We start from the raw sequence: 24,433 nt of genomic DNA, 5'->3' as shown, positions 1-24,433 counted from the left end.
TAAGTGGGGCAGGGGGGCAGCGCAGGGGCTCGGGGGGGGGGGGGGGCGGAAAACTGGGAGTCTGCCCCGGACTCCATTTTTCTTAGCTATGCCACTGACTCTTGCCATCCTTTGACTTAAGAGGAACAGGTGGACTCCAGCTCATGTTCATTTTGCTGCCTCGCAGCGTGTAGTAGTTTGAAGCCTTGCAAACTTGTGCTGCTTTGTGCCAAACGACACATTTGGATTTTGAACGAGTGCGGTCTGAGTTCCCCACAGTCAGACAGCAGCTGCAAGGAGTCTCTTTTAAAAAATGAAGGAGAATTCAAATGGTGTCTGCAGGGAACCTGAACCCACTTCTTTAAGAACTCGAGCAAGTGACTGGGCATTTGCTGTTGCTGGAAAGCTTGTGAACCTCAGATTTGGGGGAGGTGGAATCCCGCAGCATTTTCCAGAAAAGATAGGGATAGTTTCAAATGCAGAAAAGAAAAGAAATGCATTGCAATGGGAAAATCTTCCTCTTGACTCCCTTTAAGGGAAAGGGAGGCGAATGTTACCATCTCTTACCTTGCCCTGCTTTGTGCTTCTAGTAGCTGTTACAAAATATAATTGACAGGCTGTGAGACTTGGGAAGCAGCAGTGCCATTATTATGGAGAAGGGACAGTGGAAGCAACTGGAAATGGCGGTAAAAAACCAGCAGTGATCTTTTGGATGCATCTGTTACAGCCATGTCAACATGATCAGTTTTCACTTGAATGCCCCTTCTTGGATTGGGCAGATGCCCGCAGGCTGGTGTGCCAGTGTCCACTAGTGGGATAGCCAGAGCGGAGACTTCTTCCAGCCATTACCATCCTTTCAAGCTTGCAGACCTGCCAGAAATACCCATCTGGCTAGTGCATGGAGACGGAAGGCTGAGCTCCGTGGGGCCTTGGCCAATGCTTGTGTTTACAGGCGAGGGGCAAACTGTGTGTGAGGTCTGAACACATCGCTCTGGCTTTCTAGCCCCTCTCTTTAAAACACGAGAAGTCACTTCAGGAGGCAGAGCTTTAAAATGGAGGAGGAAGGCAGCAAGTTAACCCTTGGTTTGCCTTGTTTGAATTCTGAGGAGTGTCCCTGAGGGACTCCCTACCCCAGTCTCTCAAGGGCAGAGTTTCAAGCAGGCTGAGTTTGCAACATAGTTTAGCCATAAAGAGGACGCTCTAGATCAGGGCTGCCCCCCCCCCCTCCCACTTACCCCTGAAACAGTGTACTCTGGTGATCAGAACTTTCCCAACCCATTCCCAAGGTGTATTATATTCCTGTGGGAATTGCTTTCAGTGTAAAATAGTAGGAAGGCATCCAATGAATTATGGGGAAACACCACCAAGAGAAATTCTGGGATGTATGATTCAGACATGGGTCCTTCTGTGTGCAGGGGGCACATAAAACAGATAAACGGTACACAATTCAAGCGGTGGGCAGAGCTTTTCCTTACCTTCAATTTTCTTCTTTTTAAGCTGTGACTCTTTTCAGCCTGAAGACTGTTTAAGGATGTCATCTGAGGCTGCTGAATGTTGTTGTATGCCCGTGGTGGCAAACCTTTGGCACTCCAGATGTTATGGACTACAATTCCCATCAGCCCCTGCCGGCATGGTCAATTGGTCATGCTGGCAGGGGCTGATGGGAATTGTAGTCCATAACATCTGGAGTGCCAAAGGTTCACCACCACTGTTCTATGCTATTTTAATGGCATGATTCAGTACTAATAATACTTATGCTTTTTTGATTTTATTGGGTTTTTTTTATTTTGAGATGTCTCAAACAGTAGGCAATATACAAACAGACTCTTAACATTTAAACTTCTGTAGTTAGTGTAGCAAGAGCTAGGAAATCACTGAGGCATATAGAAAGCTTAGAAAAATGTGTACAAGTAGACTGGGTACCCGGAAAGTTTTAGCTTCTGGCCAAAGAAGGGCTCAACTGTCTTGGATTGATATTGGCACATTGATTTAGAAAGAGCGTAACAGTAACAGAGAGCCTGTGCAGTTATGTTCACGTAAACTTGGAGATAGGATGTGCATGAAAAATCTGTACATAGCTCAATTTGTACAATATGATGACTTCATGTATTGGGTGCATTGTGGGAACCATCCAGTCCTGATATGGAGTTGGTGGGCTCCCAGGTGGCATGAACATACAGGCTTAGAGATGCTTTAGGAACTAGCAAGACTTCCTTGATCATGAGGGGTTCATTTAAACCTCCCACGGGTAACAGCAGGAAGAGAGTGCATTGGTGCACGTTTACTTGAGGGCGATTTTATGATGCTTAAAAGCAGACCCAAAAATAAGGGACTCTTCATCCTGGATTATTTATGATTGCCTTGACTGCAATGTTTCTGAGGAAACCTTTGATGCTTAGCTTTCCCCCCCCTCCTGCATTCAAAGGTGATTTAAAAACAAACAAACCAAACTCCTGGTTCTGATAGGTTCTAATCTCTTGTTGTTGTTGTTTTGGTACCATGCAGGCAACTCTGTCTTCTCCTGAATGCAGAGAACATCTTCCACTCCATGGCAGACATCCTGCTGCGGGAGGAGGACCTCAAGTTTGCCTCCACGATGGTTCACACCCTCAACACTATCCTACTGACATCTTCAGAGCTCTTCCAACTAAGGAATCAACTCAACGATCTGAAGACTCTGGTACTTAGGGGACACTTTCTTTCCCTTGTCTTCCTTCTCCAACTCCTCCAACCTGTAAATGGGTGTTTTATGGTGGAGATCAGAATCCACCCCTAGAAACACATGAACAGTTGGTTGGTCTTTGAGGGGATCTTCAGCCTCTAGCCCCGTTATCTCATTTTGTATCCTTGCTGAAAAGCCATTGTGTCCTCTTATCTGCTTTGGTGCTCTTGAAATGAGGCTTCTGTTTGTAAATAGTTGCCGAGTGTTTGGTCTGTGCTTCGATTTTCCTTCTGTTGGAGGCCAAGAGGAACAGAGCCCAGTCACAAAATAGAGACAGGGGTATGCATGTAGTTCCGGATACCAGATTTCTTGTATCCTGACCTTGAGTCTATACAGGCCTTTAATTCAGAGAGATGCTTCGCTGGTTTAATGAAATTGTCTCAAATTAGGCCTTTGAGACTGAAAGTGATGTGGGCTGATAAACTTGGAACTTTTGTTCCTTTATAGCGTTAAGAAAATGTGGTCCTTAACAACATTGGAAGGTTCTGCAGTTGCAAACTGTGTTATCTGTTCCTATCAGAACCCACTGTTCTCGCAAATGAAGCCCATGTTAGTATCAAAAAGGTACTTACAAAAACTGAGCACAGCGTGCACTACCTAAAAAATACAACAAACCGTTGCACTCAAGCTGATGTGAAATAAAATGTTCTTTACTATTATTTGTCCAGTTTTGTCGTCTTATTTCATTTCATATATCTTCGTATATATGGACGAAAATAGATTTTATTTCCTATGAATTATGATTTTGGAATTATGAAATATGGATGGATATCCTTTATGAATTATGAAATTTGGATTTATGTATGTAATACGAAGATATATGAAATGAAATAAGACGACAAAACTGGACAAATAATAGTAAAGAACATTTTATTTTACATCAGCTTGAGTGCAAAGGTTTGTTGTATTTTTGAAGTATCAAAAAGGTAAACAGGATTCAAAGTGCTGCTTGGGGGGAAAACAGGTTCGTAGAGTAGCAAATTGAATTCTTCTCTTCTGAATGGCAGACTTCTAGGCTACTCATACATTTGTTGCATTTTCAACATAGCTGGGCTTTAAAAGATCCCCAGACCACCCTAGTTTCACTTCTTACAAACAAGAATGTAGGGATAGCGCCAAAGGCAGTTTGCAAAGGGTATCAAGGTCTCCCCCACCCCCCATCCCTGCCCCTTTTTGGCACATTCAGCTTCTGTAAGAAGACTTCTGGTTTTGCCAACTATCAAGCTATGATTCAAACTATTCTGTACTATGTAGCTGAGAGTATGTATCTGTTATGGTCCTTTGGGGGCTTTTTTGCTTTTATTACTGATGTATTTATTTTGCATTCTGATTATGCCAATAAAGGCTAATGTATGTATTTAGCTGCGCTATTCTCTACTAGAAATATTTTTAAAGCTGCATGCCATGCTTGTGTGGCCGTCTGGCAAATGCACAAAATGTCTTGCATATTGCAGTTATTTGCATCAGTGGTAAGAACAGCACTCCTTTTTCCTTTCTTACAAAGGTGCTGGATTGCACCAAGAGGGATAGTTGCTAGTTTTGGAGCATGTTCAGCAGTGGGAAGCAAGGGCTGACCTCTTTTGTGGTGTGTAAACGCCCCCACCTTACGGTTTTGTTTTCCCAGGAGAGCCGCAATTTATTCTGCTGTCTCTACCGTTCCTGGTGCCACAACCCTGTGACTACTGTATCCCTCTGCTTCCTCACTCAGAACTACAAGCACGCCTACGACCTCATCCAGAAGTTGTATCTTTTTTTTAAAAAATTGGCGCTGTTCCTTGGTGCAGCAGGCAGGGTGGGGCTGGGCCAGCAGCTCTTGGTCTGTTCTTATGTAGTCTAAACACAGGACAGGCCTCCAGGCTGCCTCCTCTTGGACCATAACAAATAGTTCTGAACTGAAACAGCTGATTAAAAAGTGATCCTTCACAAGGTCCTCTGTATTGCGGCTATCTTTGTTTTCCCAAGAGCCATAAATAGTAGCAGAGGCTGAAGATGCTCCTTTGACTCGAGAATGACTTCTAGAAATGGATTTCCAGCTGGATCAGCTCAAGAGTGTCTAAGTTGAAAACTGGAGCCTCCCAAAACAGTATTGCCGGGGGTGGGGGGTTGATCTTCTCCATCCCCCGAGTGGGGGAGGGGGGATGTAGCTGTACTCTCTGTAGGAAGAGTTAAGGAAGAGTTCCCAGCACTACCTGCCGATGGAAAGGGAGGGCTGATTTGAAAGGAGCCATGGACCATTGCGTCTTTGAAGATGTGGTTGATGACTGGAGTTGGGAGGAAATCTTGGGAAGAAGATGATCCTTTCCTCAGCTCCAGCCGCCAAGAACTTTTGGGTCACACGATAGTACCAGCATGCTCCTTCAGCTACGACTCCCCTTTCTGTTGATTGTCGGTGCTGAGCCAGATGGAAATGGCACTTTTCACTAAATCACAGGATGTTCTGCTGGGGGGAAATCATGGGATTTGCACTGCCACTCTCTCTTGAATTGGCCCAGACTCATTGCAAAACCCCACACCCTTCACCACGTTGCAGTGCCAATGCAGGGACGGGGTCTCTGTGCAATTAGTAAGCCACAGGGAAGTGTTACCGCTGCTGCACAGAAGAATAGCTGGTTGTCTCCTTCTGAGAGACTTGTAGTGCAATCCTAAGCAGAGTGATCCACTTCTAAGCCCACTGAAGTTGATGGTCTTAGAAGGCTGTAGCTCTGCTTAGAATGGCGCTGGTCATCTCAGTTGCAGCATTTGCAGGAAAAAACTTGCCTGCCAGCAGGGGGAGACACAGTGGACAGCTGGCTGCCACTTCTGCTGCCATATGACTCTCTTCATCATCAGTGCATGTAAGCCACGTGGTTGCAGTCAAAGGACATGGCCGTATTTAAGATTTTTCAGGATGACTGTTGAGGTTGGCTGACAAAACCAGAGAATCCACACAGGAAAGAATGTGTGTGTGGCGCTCCTCAGTCTTGTTGCTGCAGGCCTGCAGTGATGCTTCTGCCTTCTTGCTTGGCTAGCAGACCAGTTAGCTTCCCTTAACAGAAAGTGTTCAGCGGTGACCTGGAGGTCACAGTCGATTTCCTCATCGAGATTGACAAGCTGGTCCAGCTGATAGAATGCCCAATTTTTACATGTAAGTTTCCTTTCTGTATTGCTTTCATGGGGGAGATGGAGAGTTTTGTAGGGGGTATCCCTGGGGGGGTGTATTGACACACTGGTTTGCCTTTGCTTCACCCTCTCGTTGCAAGTCTCAGTGCTAGCCAAATAAATAGAGCAGAAGTTATGAGTCTTTTGCTGTTAGATTCTCCAGTGCGCTTGTCCATTAGGGGCCAGGCAGCAGTATAATTGCAGTGGGTGAGGCCATGCACACAATGTAGGTTAGTGGGATGAGCATCATGTGCACTGACTCTTGCAAATGCTGGCACTGACACTTGATAGCTTAGAAGTCGGGTGTGGGGGTCTAGGTTCCTTTTAGAAAATGGCTTTTATGCAGTTTGTTGTGATAGAAGAAGGGGCGGGAAGTCAGCCCGAGCGGATTCTGTCATTGCTGTGTCTTTCTCCAGTGCCCACCCAAATTCTCCTTTCCGTGCAGTTGTTAAGAGGCACACATGACTCTTCCATGTAGAATCACACAGCTCCAGTCCAGATCTGTGATGCCCAATGAAATTTTCTGCATAGCATTTTTGTGTTAGCAGTAACATGGTGATCGCATCCTAATTTTGTTTTGGAAAACATGAAATCTTAAGTGGGGCAGGGATTCCTGCAGGATAGGCTACTAGCAGTACACCAGGCTGGCTCATTCAGGTGACATAACCCTTTGGGCTGACAGCCTTGTGTCATATTGGCTAGGCACCTGCTGCTTTGGCCTGTCTCATCCTGAGAAACAAAATAAGCAAATTCTGTCTGCTCTGCAAGCACTGTTTTATGTCCACAGGAAGTCCCACGGAACAGGCGTTCCAATGTCCTCACGACCCCCATTTTCTACCCGCATCTAGAATTGTTCTCTCCTGTGAATTAATGGGAAGCCCGATCTCTCTCTCTTTTGCTTTGATGGAGCTCTGGGCGTTCTGTGATGCGCACACAGTGCGCCCCATTTCTATCCCAGAGCAGCCCAAATGCTAATTCCATCAAGCAAGAGGAAATGGGAGCAGGTGGTGGTGGTAGTAGGGGAAAATGGTGTTTCCATTGCTGATCCCTGAGATTCAGCTTCTCCTGTGATTTTTGAACCTTAATGTGACATTCCTTTGCACGTGTGAGGTCTACAATTGCACTTCTGTAACACCCTCCCAAACATCCTGTAAGCCCCCCCCCCCCCCCGATTTCTGTTTGAGGCCTAGATGCCCAGGTCCTACAAGTGCACAAAACAGTCTCAGCCCCTTCTCATTTATTTTCAGATCTCCGCTTGCAGCTGCTGGATGTGAAGAACAATCCTTACTTAATCAAGGCTCTGTATGGGTTGCTGATGCTCCTGCCACAGAGCAGTGCCTTCCAGCTCCTCTCCCACAGACTGCAGTGTGTGCCCAACCCTGAGCTCATGCAAACTGCGTAAGTCACAGTCGAACTAGCTTGGCTTGCTTCATGTTGCCCCCGGGATTTCTTTTTCTTTCAGTGCAGCTTTCCCCCATCACTGAATGGAGTTCTTTATCATTCTAGGAGGGTTGTGAGTTTAAGACAGAGGTGTCCAACTCTGGCATACAGATGTTCATGGACCACAATTCCCATCAGCCACTGCTGGCATGGCCAGAGTCAGTGGTGGCCTTTGCTTCTTTATTTGAATCTCCCAGCGAATGTACCTGCTCCAGGCAGCCAAGGAAAGTGTGTTGGCATATTCTGGGCTACTTGCACACAGATTTTAAATATATGCATGCAAAGTAGTTGAAAGATGACTTCTTCCCAGATCTTCATAAGCCGCTGATCCATTTTTTAAAAATCCAAAAGCCTCAGACAGGAAGCGGCAACTTAAAACTTTTTAAGTTCGTCAGAATTCTCCTGGTTTGATTCTTCAGTGAGAAAAAGGGGAGGAGAGAGAGAACGATATTTACAATATTCTGTTGGCCTGAAGAAAGAAAAGGTGTTAATTTCCCCACTGTCACCAAGGTTCTGTGCCTTCGTTGGCTATTTCACAGAGCCGTCCTCCTGTTTTGCTCTTTTTCAAAATATCACAACCATTGAAAAGTTTCTTCAGCACCAGCTCCATTGAAACCCCCTGGGTATTTGCGTGGGAGTGCCACTTTTGTGGACTGAACTGGTGGCCTGCTGGGCCATCTATAAGGCTGGCTTGTTGACGTTCTCTATTTGAACTGTGTCCCAGCCAGGTTGCTTCAAGCACACACATGGTGGGGAGCTTACCGTGTGAAAATCCCCCCTGTGACTTTGGCAGTGTGAGTGCGCTTGGAGAGGCCCGATGGTGAACAGATGCGATTAAGGGCGGGAGGGGCAAGCAGAGGCTCAGGGAGGCAGAAGCCAAAGGAGTCTGTTTGGACGAGAATGAGGGCACTTCAGTTGAACCTGCCCTTCTCGTTGTTCTCTTCTGCCAGAGACCTGGCCCAGCCTGTAGGGCTGGTCGCAAGATTGTCCCGAAGAGCGTTCTTGGAGGGGGGAATCCGAAGCATAAGCTTATCTATGAGTTCACCTGCAGCAGTTGCAGGCATCAAAGTTTTAGGCTTCAAGCTTGGCAGGTGTTCACTGACATGGGGGAAGGGTGAGGAAGGTATTTGAGCTCTGGGTCACCTGAGGGGCAGCAACTAGAAGGATGCCTTTGGCTGTTATGCCCAAATTGCCTTTGTAGATCACTTCGGTTGAGGAGACCGTGTGAGCTTGTATTTCGGGAACTGGGGGAGGTTCTGGCTCTGAGCAGACGGGAGAAGCCCTTTCTCGGCTTTCTTTAAGCACCACGGATCTGAGGCACATCCTCCGAGTCCCAAGCAATCAGACGCTCGGGAGTTTTGTCTATATTTGGTAACCCTCCGAGGGGCTGTGCCTCATCCACAGGCATTTGGCATCCGGGATGGAAAATTTCACTTGTGGTATCGCCATGGAAACAAGCGGAGCCATGGAGGAGATTTACCCTGAATAGGGAAGGCCTTCGTTCCCATCACTTTGCCAGGGGTTGTTCAGGTCCCCTCGGGGAGTCTGCACAAACCGCCAGCAGAGAGAAACCAGTCCTCTGTTCCTGCAGTGTGCCTGGCTCAGGGGAGGGGAGGGGAGGGGAGGGGAGGGAACAAAATGTGTTGCTCAGCACCGGGGCTGTACACTTCTGCTGTGGCTGGCAGCCATGTTTCTACCTCACCCCCCTTGGAAGATGCTGCTCCCTTTATCTGGCTTCCAGATCTCTCCCGTGCTCAGGACTTCATGTGACATGACATTTGCAAGAAGCGACTGTATTTGCGAGGGAATCTCACCCATCCCCAAGGATCCCTTAAATACGTTGTCAAAATGTTGATCCCTTTGACCCTGCAGAGAGCAAAACGACTCCAGGCAGTTTCCCCTTCCCCATTCCTCTCCACTCGCTCTAGAAATGGGTGGACCAGTGAGCTCTAATGTTGGGCAACTTGGTCGCTGCATTGCTTGCCACCTGGGGGAGATAAGGCAGGAGAGAAGTATTTTAAATAAAGAACCGCATAAATTGCTGCATCCTTTTGCCACGGAGCCGGCTTCCAAGAGGCCTTGTTTCTGTGGCTGCAGTAAGATCATGGTGATCTGGGATCTCATGGTGATGATGCTTGCCGGCCCCTTGCCTTGGCACCATTGTGGCAGAGCTGGAATTAGGTGTGGGCATGCATATTTAATAGGGCTTGGCTAGTGGACCTGGAAGACACCTTCCTTCTGGCAAGGGCTTGTCTGTCCTCTGCCAAACAAACAATGGCCAGAGATGTTCCCTTTGAGAGGCTTGCTTGGCCCAGCCTTTCCCACATGTTCCTTCCCCTGGACTCTCTGGTTGGGTTCGGGCTTTCAGGGGAGCCCTTCTCTGGTGCATGGTTGCATTCCATTTTTCTTTTCATCCCTGGCAGCTGGATATTGCGAGCTGTCAGACAGACTGAGCATCTGACTAATCGTGACCTACATTCTGTTTAAATGTTGGCAGTAACTTTCAGAATGAACACAGCGGAGGAATCTCTGCTGGGGAGGGGCAGCTTTAAGTGCCACCCTGCTGCTCTCCGCCCGCTGGTTATCTCCCCGCCTGCACTTTTTGGCTACTCTCTTCCAAATTGAGAGGCTCTGTCCAACTTTGACTTTATTGGACACATCCCGGTAAAGCAGGGTATGTGTGGAATTCGTAGGGCAGATGTACCTCAAATTGCCTTGAGGTGAGCAGGCAGTCGCACCAGCTGGCCTTCTGTGTCTGACCTCATTTTGTAAAACGATGAGATTTGAAAGCTTTGGCTGGCACTTTTGGCTTCTTGTGATATTGAGCGTGGCCATGAAAATGCACCTGTTTCAGTCCAATCCCTCGACTACCTAGGAAGTGGTCCTGTGCACCCGAGTCTTGAGCAGCCTGCAGGCTTGCAGAGTTAACTGGAAGGATGGCTAAAGCTGGGACCACCTCCTCTTGCCTGGCCCAGGAGCTTTGGATGCGCAGCTGTGCAAAGCCAAGGCCCATGTGCTATACAGGTGGGTCTGGCCACATTCAGAGCCCCTCACCCTGCGGCAAGTGAGCAGGGGAACACGTTTCTAGTTGGGGGGTCAGTCCAAATCCTGGCAATATCAGGAAGAGCACTGAGGTGGACCTATCAGATGGGAGGACAAATGAAGAATATCTACCTGTTTACCAACATGGAATGAGAGGACAGATAGTAGCTCATGGGAAGGGGAGTACGGTTCACTTATTTCCTTAACACTGTAGTGGCTATTTGTTGATCATTCCTTTTGAGGAACAAAGATAGCCATCTTCACTTGATTTTCTGTTTTGTTGGTTTAGAGCTTGCCTTTCTTGCTGAGACTTGAGGTAGATTACAAAATTGAGGGGGGGATTCAATAAAGAAAAGCAATTTAAGGCATACCGTGAACAATTCAACAAAAATTAGATAAACAATGCCAGTACAAACAAGGCAGTTTATTCAATAAATTATGCAGGAGACTGTTCTCCTGTTCTCTTCCTAAAAATGCCCCCCTGAACATTGAATTTTTCATATTCAGCGGAAGGATAGATCCATGGGAGCCTTTCTGGCCAATCCCCGAAGTGGGAGCCACCGCAGAGAATGTGTGCAAATGGTCAGTTGCTGGTCTTGCTCGTTGGCATCTTTTGAAGGCTTTGCTCAGACTAGCACAAGTGTTGCAGCGGAGCATATTGGGAGAGGTGATCCTGTAGGCAGGTGGGTCTTAGCCCACGACCAGCCTCTTGAGCCAGACTGAGGAATTAATCAGTAACCCAGGTAGGGGCTGCAGAACAGGTGTGAGACACATCCCTCCCTTATGTCCCGCTCGCAGTGGAGCTGAAGTAGAAGTTTTTGAGTTCTTTTGGAGGGGGGCAGGTTGCAGCTGACTTAACTTGCTTTACCAGCAGTAACGCTGGGTGTAGTCTGATTCCTAGGTTCTTGACTAAATCAGCAGTGGTCAGCTGCTTTGGCTGAGAATGGAGCACCCTGCCCTCCAAGGGTATGTGGAGAGGGCACCACAGGGGCACTTTTCCTTGGCCAACTGGTGGACATGAACGGCTGCATTTAGCTCTGTTTGCAAAGTATGGCAATGACTCGGTTGAAAGGCACAGGGGATTTGTGGGGGAGGCTGAAGGTTGTGGAAGAGAGAGGTTGTTTGATGTGGGAGATTGGTGTGTTGCAGTTGTGCTATAAACTTGCACCATTATCAGATAGTTTTCACTTAAACTCTCTCTTTATCTGTTTGAACCTTTATCTGTTTGACCCCCGCCCCCCACCATCCACTATACTCCCTTCTAATTCTATTAATTTTTGATGGGACATGCAACCAACCCTTCTAAATCGACTCCTCCTTTCTCCTGTTTTATTGAGGTTTAAACTTGAAAGTCTCATAGTGTAACTTAAGCCACACGTTGGCTCTCTACCACCACCACCACCCCCCGCCTCCTAGCCTTCCCCTTAGCTGTAGGAGAAGCAAGTCACCTGTGAAACTCACAGGCGGTCCCTGAGCCAGCCTCAGCTTCCATCTCTCTTGCCAGAGTCTTCCCTGGGTTTGTTGAACGGCTGGAGCCCTGCTCTGAGTTTCTTGGAGCAAAGGCAGAAGTTCTTCTCTAATCTGTGTAAACAGGAAGAGTTGGTCTTTGGGGATTCCTTAAGCCAGGCCAACATCCCAGCTGAAAAATCCATCTCTCTCCTCTCAGATTTGAAATGAGGGAAGATGGGGCAGCCCTTCAGCTGCAGAGCCGTCACGCCTCCCTTGCCTGCTAGCCGGCATCTCGGGTGGAGCAAGTGTAAGGAGGAGAGGAAGCACAAGCCTCAGGCATGGTGGACTTCTGCTTGTGTCCAATGAGGCAAGTCAGCTTTGTGGTGCAGCCAGTCCAGGTGGAGGGCCGGGGGGTGGGGGTGGGGGGTAGACTCTGCCTCCACGTTTTGGCTGAAGCTGCTCGAAGCAGCCTTGTCAGCGATTCCCCTTTCTTCTCCCTTCAGTGTGGATTTTGCTTTGTGCAATGCCTGGCATCGTCTAAGTCTTTCCATCGCTCTGGAAACCCATAATCTCTGTTTCCCACTGTTTGCAATGTCCTTGTGTTGGTTGCCAAGGACTGAACTGTTCTATAATGGTATTTCATGTCTCTCCACTTGGAAAATGAGTTTCCAAGACTTTTGGTGCAGATGCTGCTGCTGGTTGCTGCCCCCTCCAAGTGAGAGATACAGAATCAAGAAAGTTGGTACCCTTTCTTGGACCAGTATGTCAACACGACACAGTTTTGCAAGTTTTAATGCCTTTTATTGTTTTCATTTTTTCTAACAATTGCATTCTCGGGGGCTTTCGCAACTTGCTTGCTGTTAACCGCTAGCTGTTGCTTTGCATGGGCCAGGCTGGTCCTGCTTTGCCCCTAAAAAGTAACCAAAAACGACCCAGTGCCCACACTCTACACTCAAAGTTAATTGAGCAAACCTGCCCATGTTTGCTCACTTTACTTCCAATAAAGATTTATTTGTTTATTTTTTGCAAGAACACAGGGAATAGAAGGAGCGACTGGTCTGGAGAGACCACGGACAGATTGGCCTTGCGAGCAGAAGTCATAAGTAGTTTTGTGGAAGAGAGAAAGTGCTTCCTGACAAAAGGAAGCCCTCACTGATTTCTTGCGACTGCCAGCATTTCACCAAACGTTCCGTACAGGCTTTTCAGAACCACAAGCAACAGCTAGAAGCATTTAAACGCCCAAATCAGCTCTAGATTTTGCTCTTTTTCCACCATTCAGAAAGCCCAAAAGAAATTAAGAATATAAACATTAAGAAGAGCCATGCTGGATCAGATTAAGGGCTGATCTAGTTCAGCCTTCTGTTCACACAGGGGTCAGCAGCTTGCCTCCAGGAAGTCCACAAACAGGAAGACTGCAACAGCATCCTTCCACTCGTGCTCCCCAGCAACTGATTTAAAGAGGCATACCAGCTCTGGTATGAGAGGGAGTAGATATCCATCATGATTAGTAGTGGTCAGTAGCCCAGTCCTCCATGAATATGTCCACTCACCTTTTAAAACCCTCCAAGTTGGCCATGTCCACCACCTGTGGCAGTAAATTCCACAGATTAACTACGCATTGTGTGAAAAAAACACTTCCTTTTGACTGTCTTGAATCTCCCAAACTTCCACTTCAGCGAATGACCCTGGATTTTAGCATGGTGGGAGACGGAGAAAAGTTTCTCCATGTCTAATCCCTCCATATCATGTATAATTTTATAAATGTCTATCATGTCTCCCTTTACTCACCTTTTCCAGGCATTCTAATCCGGAGGAACCGGGTTTGATTCCCCGCTCTGCCGCCTGAGCTGTGGAGGCTTATCTGGGGAATTCAGATTAGCCTGTGCACTCCCACACACGCCAGCTGGGTGACCTTGGGCTAGTCACAGCTTTATAGAGCTCTCTCAGCCCCACCTACTTCACAGGCTGTTTGTTGTGAGAGGGGAAGGGCAAGGAGATTGTAAGTCTCCTTGAGTCTCCTACAGGAGAGAAAGGGGGGGATATAAATCCAAACTCCTCCTCCTCCTTCTCCACTACTACTACTACTACTACTACTACTACTACTACTACTACTACTTCTTCTTCTTCTTCTTCTTCTCCTCCTCTTCTCCTCCTCTTCTCCTCCTCCTCCTCCTCCTCTTCTTCTTCTTCCTCTTCTTCTTCTTCTTCTTCCTCTTCCTCTTCCTCTTCCTCTTCTTCTTCTTCTTCTTCTTCTTCTTCTTCTTCTTCTTCTTCTTCTTCTTCTTCTTCTTCTTCTTCTTCTTCTTCTTCTTCTTCTTCTTCAAAGCCCTAAGCATTTTAATCAATCCTCATAGCTCCACTGCTTTAGCTCCCTGATCATTTTGGTTCCTCTTTTCTGCACCTTTTCAAGCTCTACAATATCCTTTTTCAAGCATGGTGGCCACTGCTGTACTGAATATTCCAAATGTGACCTCGCCATAGTTTTATTCACTGTTTTAATTATAACCAGCATGGAATATGCCTTTTTCATATCAAAACAAAGGCAAGAAAACAGTCCAGAGGGAAACAGTTTTTTAAAAATAATATTTGTGACCCCTACGCATTTTATGTGTAGCTCCATCAGGGGAAATTAATAGAATTAAGATCTAACTCAAAATAATAATATAAACTTATGTAATACATGATTAAAATGTTTTAATCATATATTATCTACGTTTGTATTATTATTTTGTGTTATGTTTTATTAGATTTTTCTCAATGAAGCAACATGCAAAACATGTAGGAGTTGCAAATATTATTAAAGAATTGTATCCCCCGTGCCCCATTTGTTTTCTTGCCTTCATGCAACCCTCTTTTTCTCCTTCACTTTTCACATCAGCTATACATGGGGTTGACATTTTCATAAAGCTACCCACTATCACCCCAAGATCCCTTTCTTTGTCTGTTGCTGCCAGCTCAGATCCCATCTGTGTATAGGTGAAGTTGGGATTGTTTGCCACAATATGCATGACTTTCTATTTGTTAACATTGAATCTCATTTGTCATTTTAATGCCCAGTTCCTCAGGTTGAAGAGATCCTTTGGGAACTCTTTGCAATCTCTTACTGTCTGTGCCACCCAGGCAGTACAATCCAGAGGAGGGGGGGGGGCTGTTTTTGCTCTTGGAGCCAGTGCAGGTGGTGGGCCAGAAGAGCCTATGATCCAAACAGGCCTGTGTGCCACAGAGCCACGCTAGCCTCAAGCTGTAATCTAGCACCCCTGGAGGCTTTCCTGTCACAGCCCTCACTTACACCCCAAAACAGTAGCGTACGTCTTTTTCTTCTGTTGGGCTCTTCGGGTGGTAGGAGGGATTTTGAATTTCCCTCCTACCTGTGCCACCTGGAGCTCCTTTGGAGGTTGTGTGGCACTGCCTTCAATGTGCCATCTCCATAAGAACAGAAGAAAGAGCCTGCTGGATCAGACCAGAGTCCATCTAGTCCAGCACTCTGCTACTCGTAGTGGCCCACCAGATACCTTTGGGAGCTCACAAGCAGAATGCGAAAGCAGTGGCCTGCTGCTGCTGCTGCTGCTCCCGAGCACCAGATACAGCCCTCCCATCTGGATTGTGCTGTGAATAATTTTGTGTCATTTGCAAACTTGACCACCTCTCTACTCCATTTACGAACGCATTGGAAAACACTGGTACCATCCCTGAAGAACCCTACTGCTTACACCCCGCCATTGTGAGACCTTACCATTTATTCCCACCCTCTGCTTCCTGTTTTGCTTTGTTTTTTCACCAATTTCCAGTTCATTAGAGGATGATCCATAAGTGGACATAAGAGCTTTAATAACACAGTTGTCACCGACATGAGGGAGATGGTGGGGGGAGATGCCTCAGCAGGCCCACCCAGAGCAGTCTGGGTAAGCTACCAAGAATTGGGCCGGGAGCGGGGGGAGAGAAGAAAGAAAGAGTTGGGGTACAAGCAGAAGGAGAATGAGTGCTGGAGAGAGCCAGAAAGAGAAAGAGTGAGCTACGGTAGGTGGGCAGAAAGAGAATACAAAAGTTGGGGTAGGGTGGCAGAAAGATAAAGAAGAGAGAGTTGGGAAAGAAAGAAAGAAAGAAAGAAAGAAAGAAAGAAAGAAAGAAAGAAAGAAAGAAAGAAAGAAAGAAAGAAAGAAAGAAAGAAAGGGAAAGCTGGGACAGGGGGCCACAAAGACAGTTAGAATAGCGGGCAGAAAGTTAAAAAGCAGTTTAGGGTAGATGGACAGAAAGAGAAGAGTAAGAGAAGGGGTGGCACGGTAGAAAGTGAAAGGCAGAGAAGAAGGGGGAGAACAGAAGAAGAAAGATGGGGATAATATCCTCTCTCCTCAGTATTCTTGTGTGTCCTCACTTGTTAGAGCCCGTTGTATTTTTTCACACAACGGGATTTACTTCTAATCTTTAATAATGCTTTCCATCAGTTTACCTGAAACACATGTTAAGCTAACAAGCTGGTAATTCTCTGGATCCCCCATGAATCCTTTTTTTTTTTTTAAAAAAGGGAGTCGAAGTTGTTTTTAAAGTTCAAAGTCTGCTAGCACTGTAGACTTTGACCATTTGCACAATTGTGGTCTCCCTCGCAGTGAGCATCTGTTCTCTTTGGGTTGGGTTTTCCGTTACACACACATTTCTTCCTCTTCAAAACTCACTGTGCCTCAGGTCGGACTCCTGCCACAGTTTCCAAGGCTGGTTAAACTGACTATTTAGGAGAGAGTGAAACGTGGGGGAGAACGAACGTTCACTTGGCTTCCTTTAGGTTTCCGCACTCCTCCCCTCTTTCCCCGCCTACACAAAAGGAGTTCCTCCCAATCAGCCAGAACAAGGAAGTGCGAGTCTGCTTGGCTCAGCTGTGGATGCTTCACAGAGGGGTTTTCCCATTCAAATTAAAAACTGCGGGGAAAACCCACTGCAAAATACACAGCCCCGAGGTAATCACTACATGCATAAAAACCCTTTGTGTTCGTCTTTATTTCATCACAAGTGAGCCAGATCTTAGTTGTGTGGCCCTGTCTGGAATCCTCTTGTGCTTAGAAGTAGTGATAGTTGTCTTTTGTTGGTCTAACCCAGGGGTGTCTGGCGCTTCAGATGTTCAAGGACTACAATTCCCATCAGCCCCTGCTGTGAAAACCTTTGACACTATATAGGGGCTGGTGGGAATTGTCCATGAACATCTGAAGTGCCGGAGTTGGACAGCCTTCGTCTAACCTCTGTCGTTTGTGTGTGTGAGAGAGAGAAGAGTATTGCTGAGTTCAGATAACTTTTTGGACAATGGATCAATGATCTGCTCTCAGCTTTGTGTTTTATAAAGCAAATTTCCGAGGTCATATGCATACTTACTTATTATGCATACTTTGCTTTTATTGTGACGGAGAAAACAGAGTTGATAAGAAATGCCAGCCATTTAGCCATTCTTTCCTGTTCATAAAGAAATCATAACCTTCTTTGGTCTCAAGGGTATGTAGTTATCATACCTTCTTGGTTTTGTGATTACATTTTTATGCAGATTATACACAGTCTTGTAGGATGTTGCTTAGTCTGTTTAGCCCGTTGCCCTTTGAACCGCTAAGTAAAGGGACTGGAATCTCCACCTTTGACTTATTTGTTGTCATAGGCAAGAGATCTGCAGCCAAGGAAAGGACAAGGCCCTTTCAAAGCACTAAGAAGCCCCAGCCCAGGTCTCTTCCCACAGTCCGCCACATCCCACCAGCTGCGTACAATCTTCTCCTGTAGTGAGACCCTGCCAGTATTTTTCCCTAACCAAACTGCCCTCCTTTCTTCTTAGCTACTGAGGTTTGCCAGTGTTCTATCAGTTGGCAGTGTTAGTGATCATTCCGTGCCGTCACAGTGGATCAGCAAATGAAAGGCAGTCGGTTTTTAGCCAATGGTGCGTGCATCTTAGGGCTACAGAAAATGAGCTACCTGCCTTCCCCTCTCCTCTGGTTTAGTATCTGGGCCAGTGGAGCACAATGTGCCTTTCGATTTATATCTGCCAGCATCCAGGTCGCATGCCTTTTGAAGTTTAAAGAGAGTAAGCAATCTTTGAATCTGCTTGTTTCTGCCTCTGGCTTGGGGCTTGCCGAATCCATCCGCCTTTAGTGTCTTTGCTGTAGTTCATCACTGTCAGTCAAGCCTACTAGAAGGGCAGAACTGTGGAAGAATCTGCCTCTGATGTGGATGTCTGCTTCACATCTTCCTGGGACAGAGGCAGGGGGAATCCAATAGGAATGACTGGCTCTGAGCTGGCACTGTGAAGAGGATGAACGGGGGCTTTCTAGTGGCCCGCTCCCTGGGAACTTGTGTGTTATTGCTGCTGTTGCAGTCCTGCTGCTGCCTCCGATTTCAACACCCCCACAGCTGCCTCACTGAGCCTTCCCCACCCCATCAGCTGCTCCAGGCTGCTGACCCTCAGAACAGCACCCCGTGGGCTTATCAAAAGGAGAGGCTCACAAACAGGAAATGCTTTCCCAGTGTGCGGCAGAGCTCAGGCGCTGGGCTTTGTCTCCCAGTACAGCCTGGATTAGCTGCAGCAAAAACAAAAATCCCAGGCTGGGGTCGAGAACCCGCCTTTGACCCTCTCCCAGGGCAGGGAGTGCGGACAAAACAGAGAGGTCTAGGTTAGAAAACACTCTGCAAAAAACACCCGGCGCCATTTCAGCCACACAGCATTGCCCGTGTTTGAGGGGACAGCTGTTCTCTTTTTGATTGGAGGGCCTGCCCCTCTTGTTTAGGGTTTGAGGTTGGTTCTTCTCTTGAGACCAAGCCGGCAGCACCAGGTTTTGTATGTTGCTTTATTCCTTTAGTAGTCCCCAGCTCTTTCACTCTCTGTAGGAGGCTGTCCTCCTTCCAATGAGCATTTCTGAAAGCCAGCTGACTAGAGGGCAACAGTCAGCTGTTCTGGGCCACCGGTTCTTGCCTGTTGGCACACCTGTCCTGCTCCAAACGTGGCAAAAGCTCACTCTGTATTTTTGTCAAAGCCTTTGCTGGTTGGGGCTTGTACTTCATGACATTTCCGAATTGATAAATGCTAAAAATGGCCGTGCTGAAGTTATTTTGATTGGCTGAAATGGCTAGTATATCAATTCCAGATATGACAGACCTGGTTTCAGAAGGAAGGGGAAAGGAAGGTCAGTACCAATATGGTGTGTTCCCAGGTGGGTTTCAGGGAACCGTCTGTAGTTCCTTGGAAGTTTTTAAGGGGATCTTCATCAGGAACAGCAGTGACGTCAGCAGCTCACTCCACAATTTATGGCTGTATTCTCTGGATAGCTAGTTCACCACAGACCTGTGGCCAGTTCTTCACGTACCTTGTGTGGCATGATCGTGCTCTCCCGAACCCTCAGCATCCACCCAGAGATGCTTAAAATAAATAGTCATAGAACAAAACTTGGTTGCAAACTCTGTGTACTTCTGGTTCCGGCAGCTCACGATGGCCTCTGCAAACAAGAACATGGCTTTTGCTTTGAACATCTTGAGAAGACACTTTACTGAAATAAGTGGGGCTTTCCCAAGAGCCATCAAAGCACTGATGTAAGGGGAAGATCCTGATTCCTTCTGATTTGAGGTCCCCATGTCCCCTGGAATTGAGGTCAGCTCCAAGGGTTGTATCTTCAGGAAACTGCTTGGCAGGAAGGGAGTTCTCCATGTCTATACACATGACTGTGTAGCTTCCCAGTTTCAGAGAGTTGATTTATTGACTTGGCTTTTGGGAAATTGAGTGAGTTTTCAGGCTTGCCTCTGATTCATTGAGTAAAAGATAGTCTCTGTGGTTTCACTGTTTGGCATTATTTTATTTTTTTATTTTATTGGAAGACAGGAATTATGTTGCACAGTGGCTGTTTGCACATGAATGTCTTGCTTTACTTTCGCTTCCTTAAAGCAACATTGTTTTCAGGTGTGTATACACAATGTTCATCTACTAATTTAAAGTTTTTAAAATTTTCTATCTTTTTTTCTACCTGTTTTTCCTCCGGAGAAAGATGGAGCCTGCACTTTTCCTCTTATAACTCCACAGTGAAAAGAACTAGAGAAATTCTTTTTTTTAATGAAAAATTGAGAACTACTGAGTCATGGCAATAGATCATTTTAATGTTATAGTGATCTAGTAATTCCCAGGTTTTTTTTTAAAAAAATCCTCTGATGGAAGGGGGCAGTGGTAGCCATGTTTCCAAAGATTTTCCTGTACTTTGGAATTATGTTGCACAGTGGCTGTTTGCACATGAATGTCTTGCTCTACTTTCGCTTCCTTAAAGCAACATTGTTTTCAGGTGTGTATACACAATGTTCATCTACTAATTTAAAGTTTTTAAAATTTTCTATCTTTTTTTCTACCTGTTTTTCCTCCGGAGAAAGATGGAGCCTGCACTTTTCCTCTTATAACTCCACAGTGAAAAGAACTAGAGAAATTCTTTTTTTTAATGAAAAATTGAGAACTACTGAGTCATGGCAATAGATCATTTTAATGTTATAGTGATCTAGTAATTCCCAGGTTTTTTTAAAAAAAAATCCTCTGATGGAAGGGGGCAGTGGTAGCCATGTTTGGCTGAGACAAGGAAAGCATGGGGGAAACTGCTTTGGGGATTCATTTTGAAAAATTCTGTGGATGCACAGTTGCCACTGCAAATTCCTCTGCAGCAGCAAGAGCTCCACAGAATTGTCTCCATAGGGAAGCAGCCTGTGAAATGAACCTCAGATATATTTTAGAAATACTCAAAGAGTTGCACATTTTAACAAAGTCTGATGAGTCTCCAATAGCAAGATGCTCAGAGTCACTGGCTAACTGGCTTTTGAGGGGAATGGCTTCCACAGGCAAATGCTTTCTCATCTTGTCTATGGAGTAGATTTGGGAAACACTGGCCAGATTCTACACGTGGGAAAAGAGCAGACCAAGGTGATAGTGACACAGGAACTAAGTAATGGGATGTTTGGAGCTTTCACCGTGTACGAGCCGCTAGTGCTTGCTGTCAGAGATGGATAATATCTAGTTGGCTGGGTGATAGTCATGTTCACTTTTAAGTGAGCATCAGACTGGGATGGAGGTGGGCAGGCAGACCCTGGAGGGTATCTGCTGCACAAACATTTTCTTCAGGGCTTGAGAGATATCAGAAGGAATAGTAGAGGGGAACTCCCTGCCCTGCTACTCAAAGCTGTACTGGGGCAAGAGGAAAACCCAGTCCAGTGGGAATAAATGTTCTTCCTCCACTCTTACCAACAGGGGACTTAGTCAAATTAGGGAACTGCCTTACAAGTCCTGTAAGTGTCTCTGTCGCAAGGGACCTGCAGCAATTCTGGAAGGGACAGTGTGAGGCTGTGCTTAATTATTCTCTGGCCTTCCAAGGAAGGATCTTCTCAGTCTTGGCACCAAAATTGTGGTATTTCCTTCCCAGGGAGATTCCCTCCATCATTGCATTCTGCCAAAAGGTGAACACTTTTCGGAGATGGGGGGAGGGTTGACCCACCTTCCTTCTCATGTCTGTTTTCTCTGTCTGACTGTCTGTCTGTTTATCATGTGCCTATGTATTTTAAAGAAAAATAAAATTCTGAGCAGTGCTGTCTTTAGGCCAGGAAGAGAGGCTGCCTGCTCCCCTCCCAAAGTCTTAAGTCTATCATTCTGCTGCTGCGGTGATGTAGCCCAGCAAGCACTAGCATGCCGTCTGCTCCCTCTTTTCAGGGATGACTCAAAGACCAGCCCTGCTGCCAAGACGTCAGCTGCCACCACGGCCATTGATTACGCTGAACTGTTACAACACTTTGAGAAGGTCCAGAACAAACACTTGCAGGTCCGGCACCAACGGGCCAACCGTGGAGAGACCCTGGACCGGAGAGCAATCCTCTAGAGGCTGAATCCGGAGAACCAGAAGAACGTGGGAGCAACACCAAACTGGGGGGGGGGGGGGGGACCACCGCTGGTCCCCAAATGCTGCTAAAATTGCATGGTTGAGGAGGAACAGTGGAGCTGGCATGCAGTGAGCAAGTGCAATTGCCCTGCACAAGGAATCTTCCGTACTCCCCAGACAAATTTTCCTGCCAGAGCAGGGGAAGGAGGAGCTCTGACCTGCCCTTTGACATGTGCTTTCTTCTAGCAGTGGGGCAAAGTCCTGAACTTCACTGGTGCCTTCCCTTGTGACAGTCACCTGATGGTCACAGTCTTGCGGGGAGGGGAGGCAGGGCAGGAGGCAGAGTTTTTGTGCTGCTTCTCATCTGAGAGGAGAGAGTATGCCAGCAACTCGTCCTCTGCTTCCCTCTCCTAGCTGATCTGGCCACTCAATTGAGAGAGAGAAGCTAGTCGCTTAGGTGGCAAAGACTGGAGCACTTCATGCCCCCCATCCCCAAGGCCTGCACTTGTCTACTGCCTGTGGTTAGTTCCCACCAAGTCCCTCCCCATCCATGCAACCCCTCCCCCATCACATATTTGGACTGCTCGGCCTTAACTTCCAGCTAAATTTGTGTGTGTGTATATAGATCTCTACAGACCTACAGGATTTCTAGACTGAGAATCTTTGTACAAGTGTCAAAATTCCCTTATCAAAATAAAACTAAGATGCCAAAACCCTCATAGAGGGGGTGCTGGATGTTTGGGTGTGTGCATCCCTTCCTGTGCATTCCTTCCTGTCGGCCAGACACATGGGTGCTGCTGCTGTGAGACAGGTATGCAATCCTGTCCTGAAGATTTGAACTGGGCTAGGACATCCTAGAAGCCAACTATCATAAATCCATGCTTAAATCTTTATGAAGTTTCCTAGAAGTTTAGGAAGTTCTGGATGTTTAAGACGTTTCTCTGTCCAACACCAGGCTAGTCCAGGATACTAAGTCCAGAGAAAGTCTATCAGTCCTGGGAAGGAAAAGCCCAGGGGCCTATGCTTGGAGGGATATTTGGGGGAGGATAGAGGTACATTTTACTTGGGGGACCAGCCTGAACTGAAAACCCATCAACATGATCACTTTAGATCACTGCAGAAATATTTTTATGACTTGTGAGATTATAACTATGGAATGGAAGCCAGAGTTTTCTACTGGGCCTACAGAAATTACCTTCACACTCTCGACTGTGGGGAAATGTCTCCGATCAAAGTGAAGGGGGTGTTGAGTCTAGAGCAGACGCTGATATGTGACCACTCCTCCCCCCATTTGTGTTGTAAATAATCCCCTGTGAGGAAGTGGAGAGTTTGACTGCCCAATAGCAAGACTGGTCATGGAGTTGCTGTTGCGTGGATGATGCTCAAGCCTGGGGCAAGGAGACCTCAGTCACATGTCATTTGTAGAATAAGCATTAGCAGAAGAGCAGAGCCAATGCCTTTCAAAGGCATGCAGCTGGGATGTGCGAAGAGGTCACAAGGAGCTTAGGGCTGCGTTGCCCCCTACAATGGAGCTTGTGGGCTGAATACTGGTGGAGAGGAAAGCTGCTCAAGAGGAAATCTAAGTAGACATCTGCATGGAGTGTCATACCACAGTATTGGCTGATGGGGGAGGAGCTATAGTGAGGCACCTGCTTTGCCCCTTCAAGTCTCAAGTTCAATCCCGTTAAGAGCATCTTGGATAGCAGGAAAAACCTTTCTCTGCCTGAGACTTTGCGGAATCAAGAGTATACTGTTCAGTGGTTTAATTGTGTACCGGGAAGCTTCATGTCTTCCCATGATGCACAGTGAAACAAACTAAAGATCCCAAGATCAAGAGGATGAAGCTCTGAAGGCGGTCTTCACAGGATCTCATGGTTGGGAGGGAAGGGTCTTTTGCCCCGGGACACCAGGAACATGGAATCAGCCTCCTTTCTCACATAGCCAGCAATAGCGTTGTGGTTTTCCTGACTCTGGAGAGATTTTTTTAAACTAGATGTTATTTCAAAATAAACCACAGTTATCTATCTTACATTCCCCAAACTGAACTTTGCCTCCAGGCCCTGAGGAGATAAAGAATGTTCTGCCCAGCTCCTAATCCTAAAGATAAATCTGGAATGGGGAAATGCCTCTTCTTGACTCCACAATTATTGCTGGGATTGCAAGAATTAGCTATTTTATTCTCCCCTCCAGTGAATGGGTGTGTGTGTGTGAATCAAGAAAGTGCCTTAGCAATGCCAGTTTCTGGGCCTGAAGGGAAGCTCTTCTATACAGTGTCAAAGGTTTTCAAAGCTGGAATTGACTGACTTTTGTGGTTTTTCTGGGCTATGCAGATGATATCTGGTAGTTGTTTCTCCCCAGTGTTTTGCCTGCATTTAGGGCTCTGAAGATGCCAGCCATACTGTTCAGTGAGACAAAACATTAGGGCCCAAATTTACCAGACCATGGCCATGCAGCCCAGAAAGCCCACAACAACTGGAAGCTCATCTCCTTCCACATTCACCGCATAAAGGGAGAATGCAGCAGATTGGAGCCCCTGACAAAATGGAGGTGGGGAGGGGGGATGGACTTTGCAGGCTCTATCCATGGCTGCCCTGTCCCAAACCAATTTCTGGAGCTCCAGGAAAGAACAAAAGGGCTTGTCTTGATTTTGCCATAATAGTCTTTAGGGAAGAAAGTGCGCTCAGGAGCAGAGACCATTTCCTGGTCGCTATGAGGGTCTTGCAGGGGATGCTGCAGTTCTGGATGGCGATTCTCCTCCCCAATTGTTAGCAAGACCAAGACCTTCTCCTGACCCCTTGCTCTGGTTTTG

General features: G+C 46.7%; 1 protein-coding gene across 2 annotated transcripts in view; it reads left to right on the top strand.

Annotated features, from left to right (window-relative positions):
* VAC14 (VAC14 component of PIKFYVE complex) overlaps positions 1 to 22,361 on the top strand; it is a 105,005-nt gene extending 82,644 nt beyond the window's left edge. For both annotated transcript variants that reach the window (XM_048515487.1, XM_048515486.1), the window contains exons 15-19: positions 2,485 to 2,659; positions 4,326 to 4,444; positions 5,746 to 5,825; positions 7,087 to 7,237; positions 21,459 to 22,361. In XM_048515487.1, the coding sequence (XP_048371444.1) occupies positions 2,485 to 2,659; positions 4,326 to 4,444; positions 5,746 to 5,825; positions 7,087 to 7,237; positions 21,459 to 21,624 (691 nt within the window). In that variant the 3' untranslated portion in view covers positions 21,625 to 22,361. The remainder of the gene's footprint in view (positions 1 to 2,484; positions 2,660 to 4,325; positions 4,445 to 5,745; positions 5,826 to 7,086; positions 7,238 to 21,458) is intronic.
* The last annotated feature ends 2,072 nt before the right edge of the window (positions 22,362 to 24,433 follow it).

This window comes from Sphaerodactylus townsendi, linkage group LG14, assembly GCF_021028975.2.
Source record: "Sphaerodactylus townsendi isolate TG3544 linkage group LG14, MPM_Stown_v2.3, whole genome shotgun sequence".
NCBI classification, from domain to species: Eukaryota; Metazoa; Chordata; class Lepidosauria; order Squamata; family Sphaerodactylidae; genus Sphaerodactylus; species Sphaerodactylus townsendi.
Note: the sequence above shows the minus strand (reverse complement) of the source record. Positions and strands in the feature narration are given on the sequence as shown.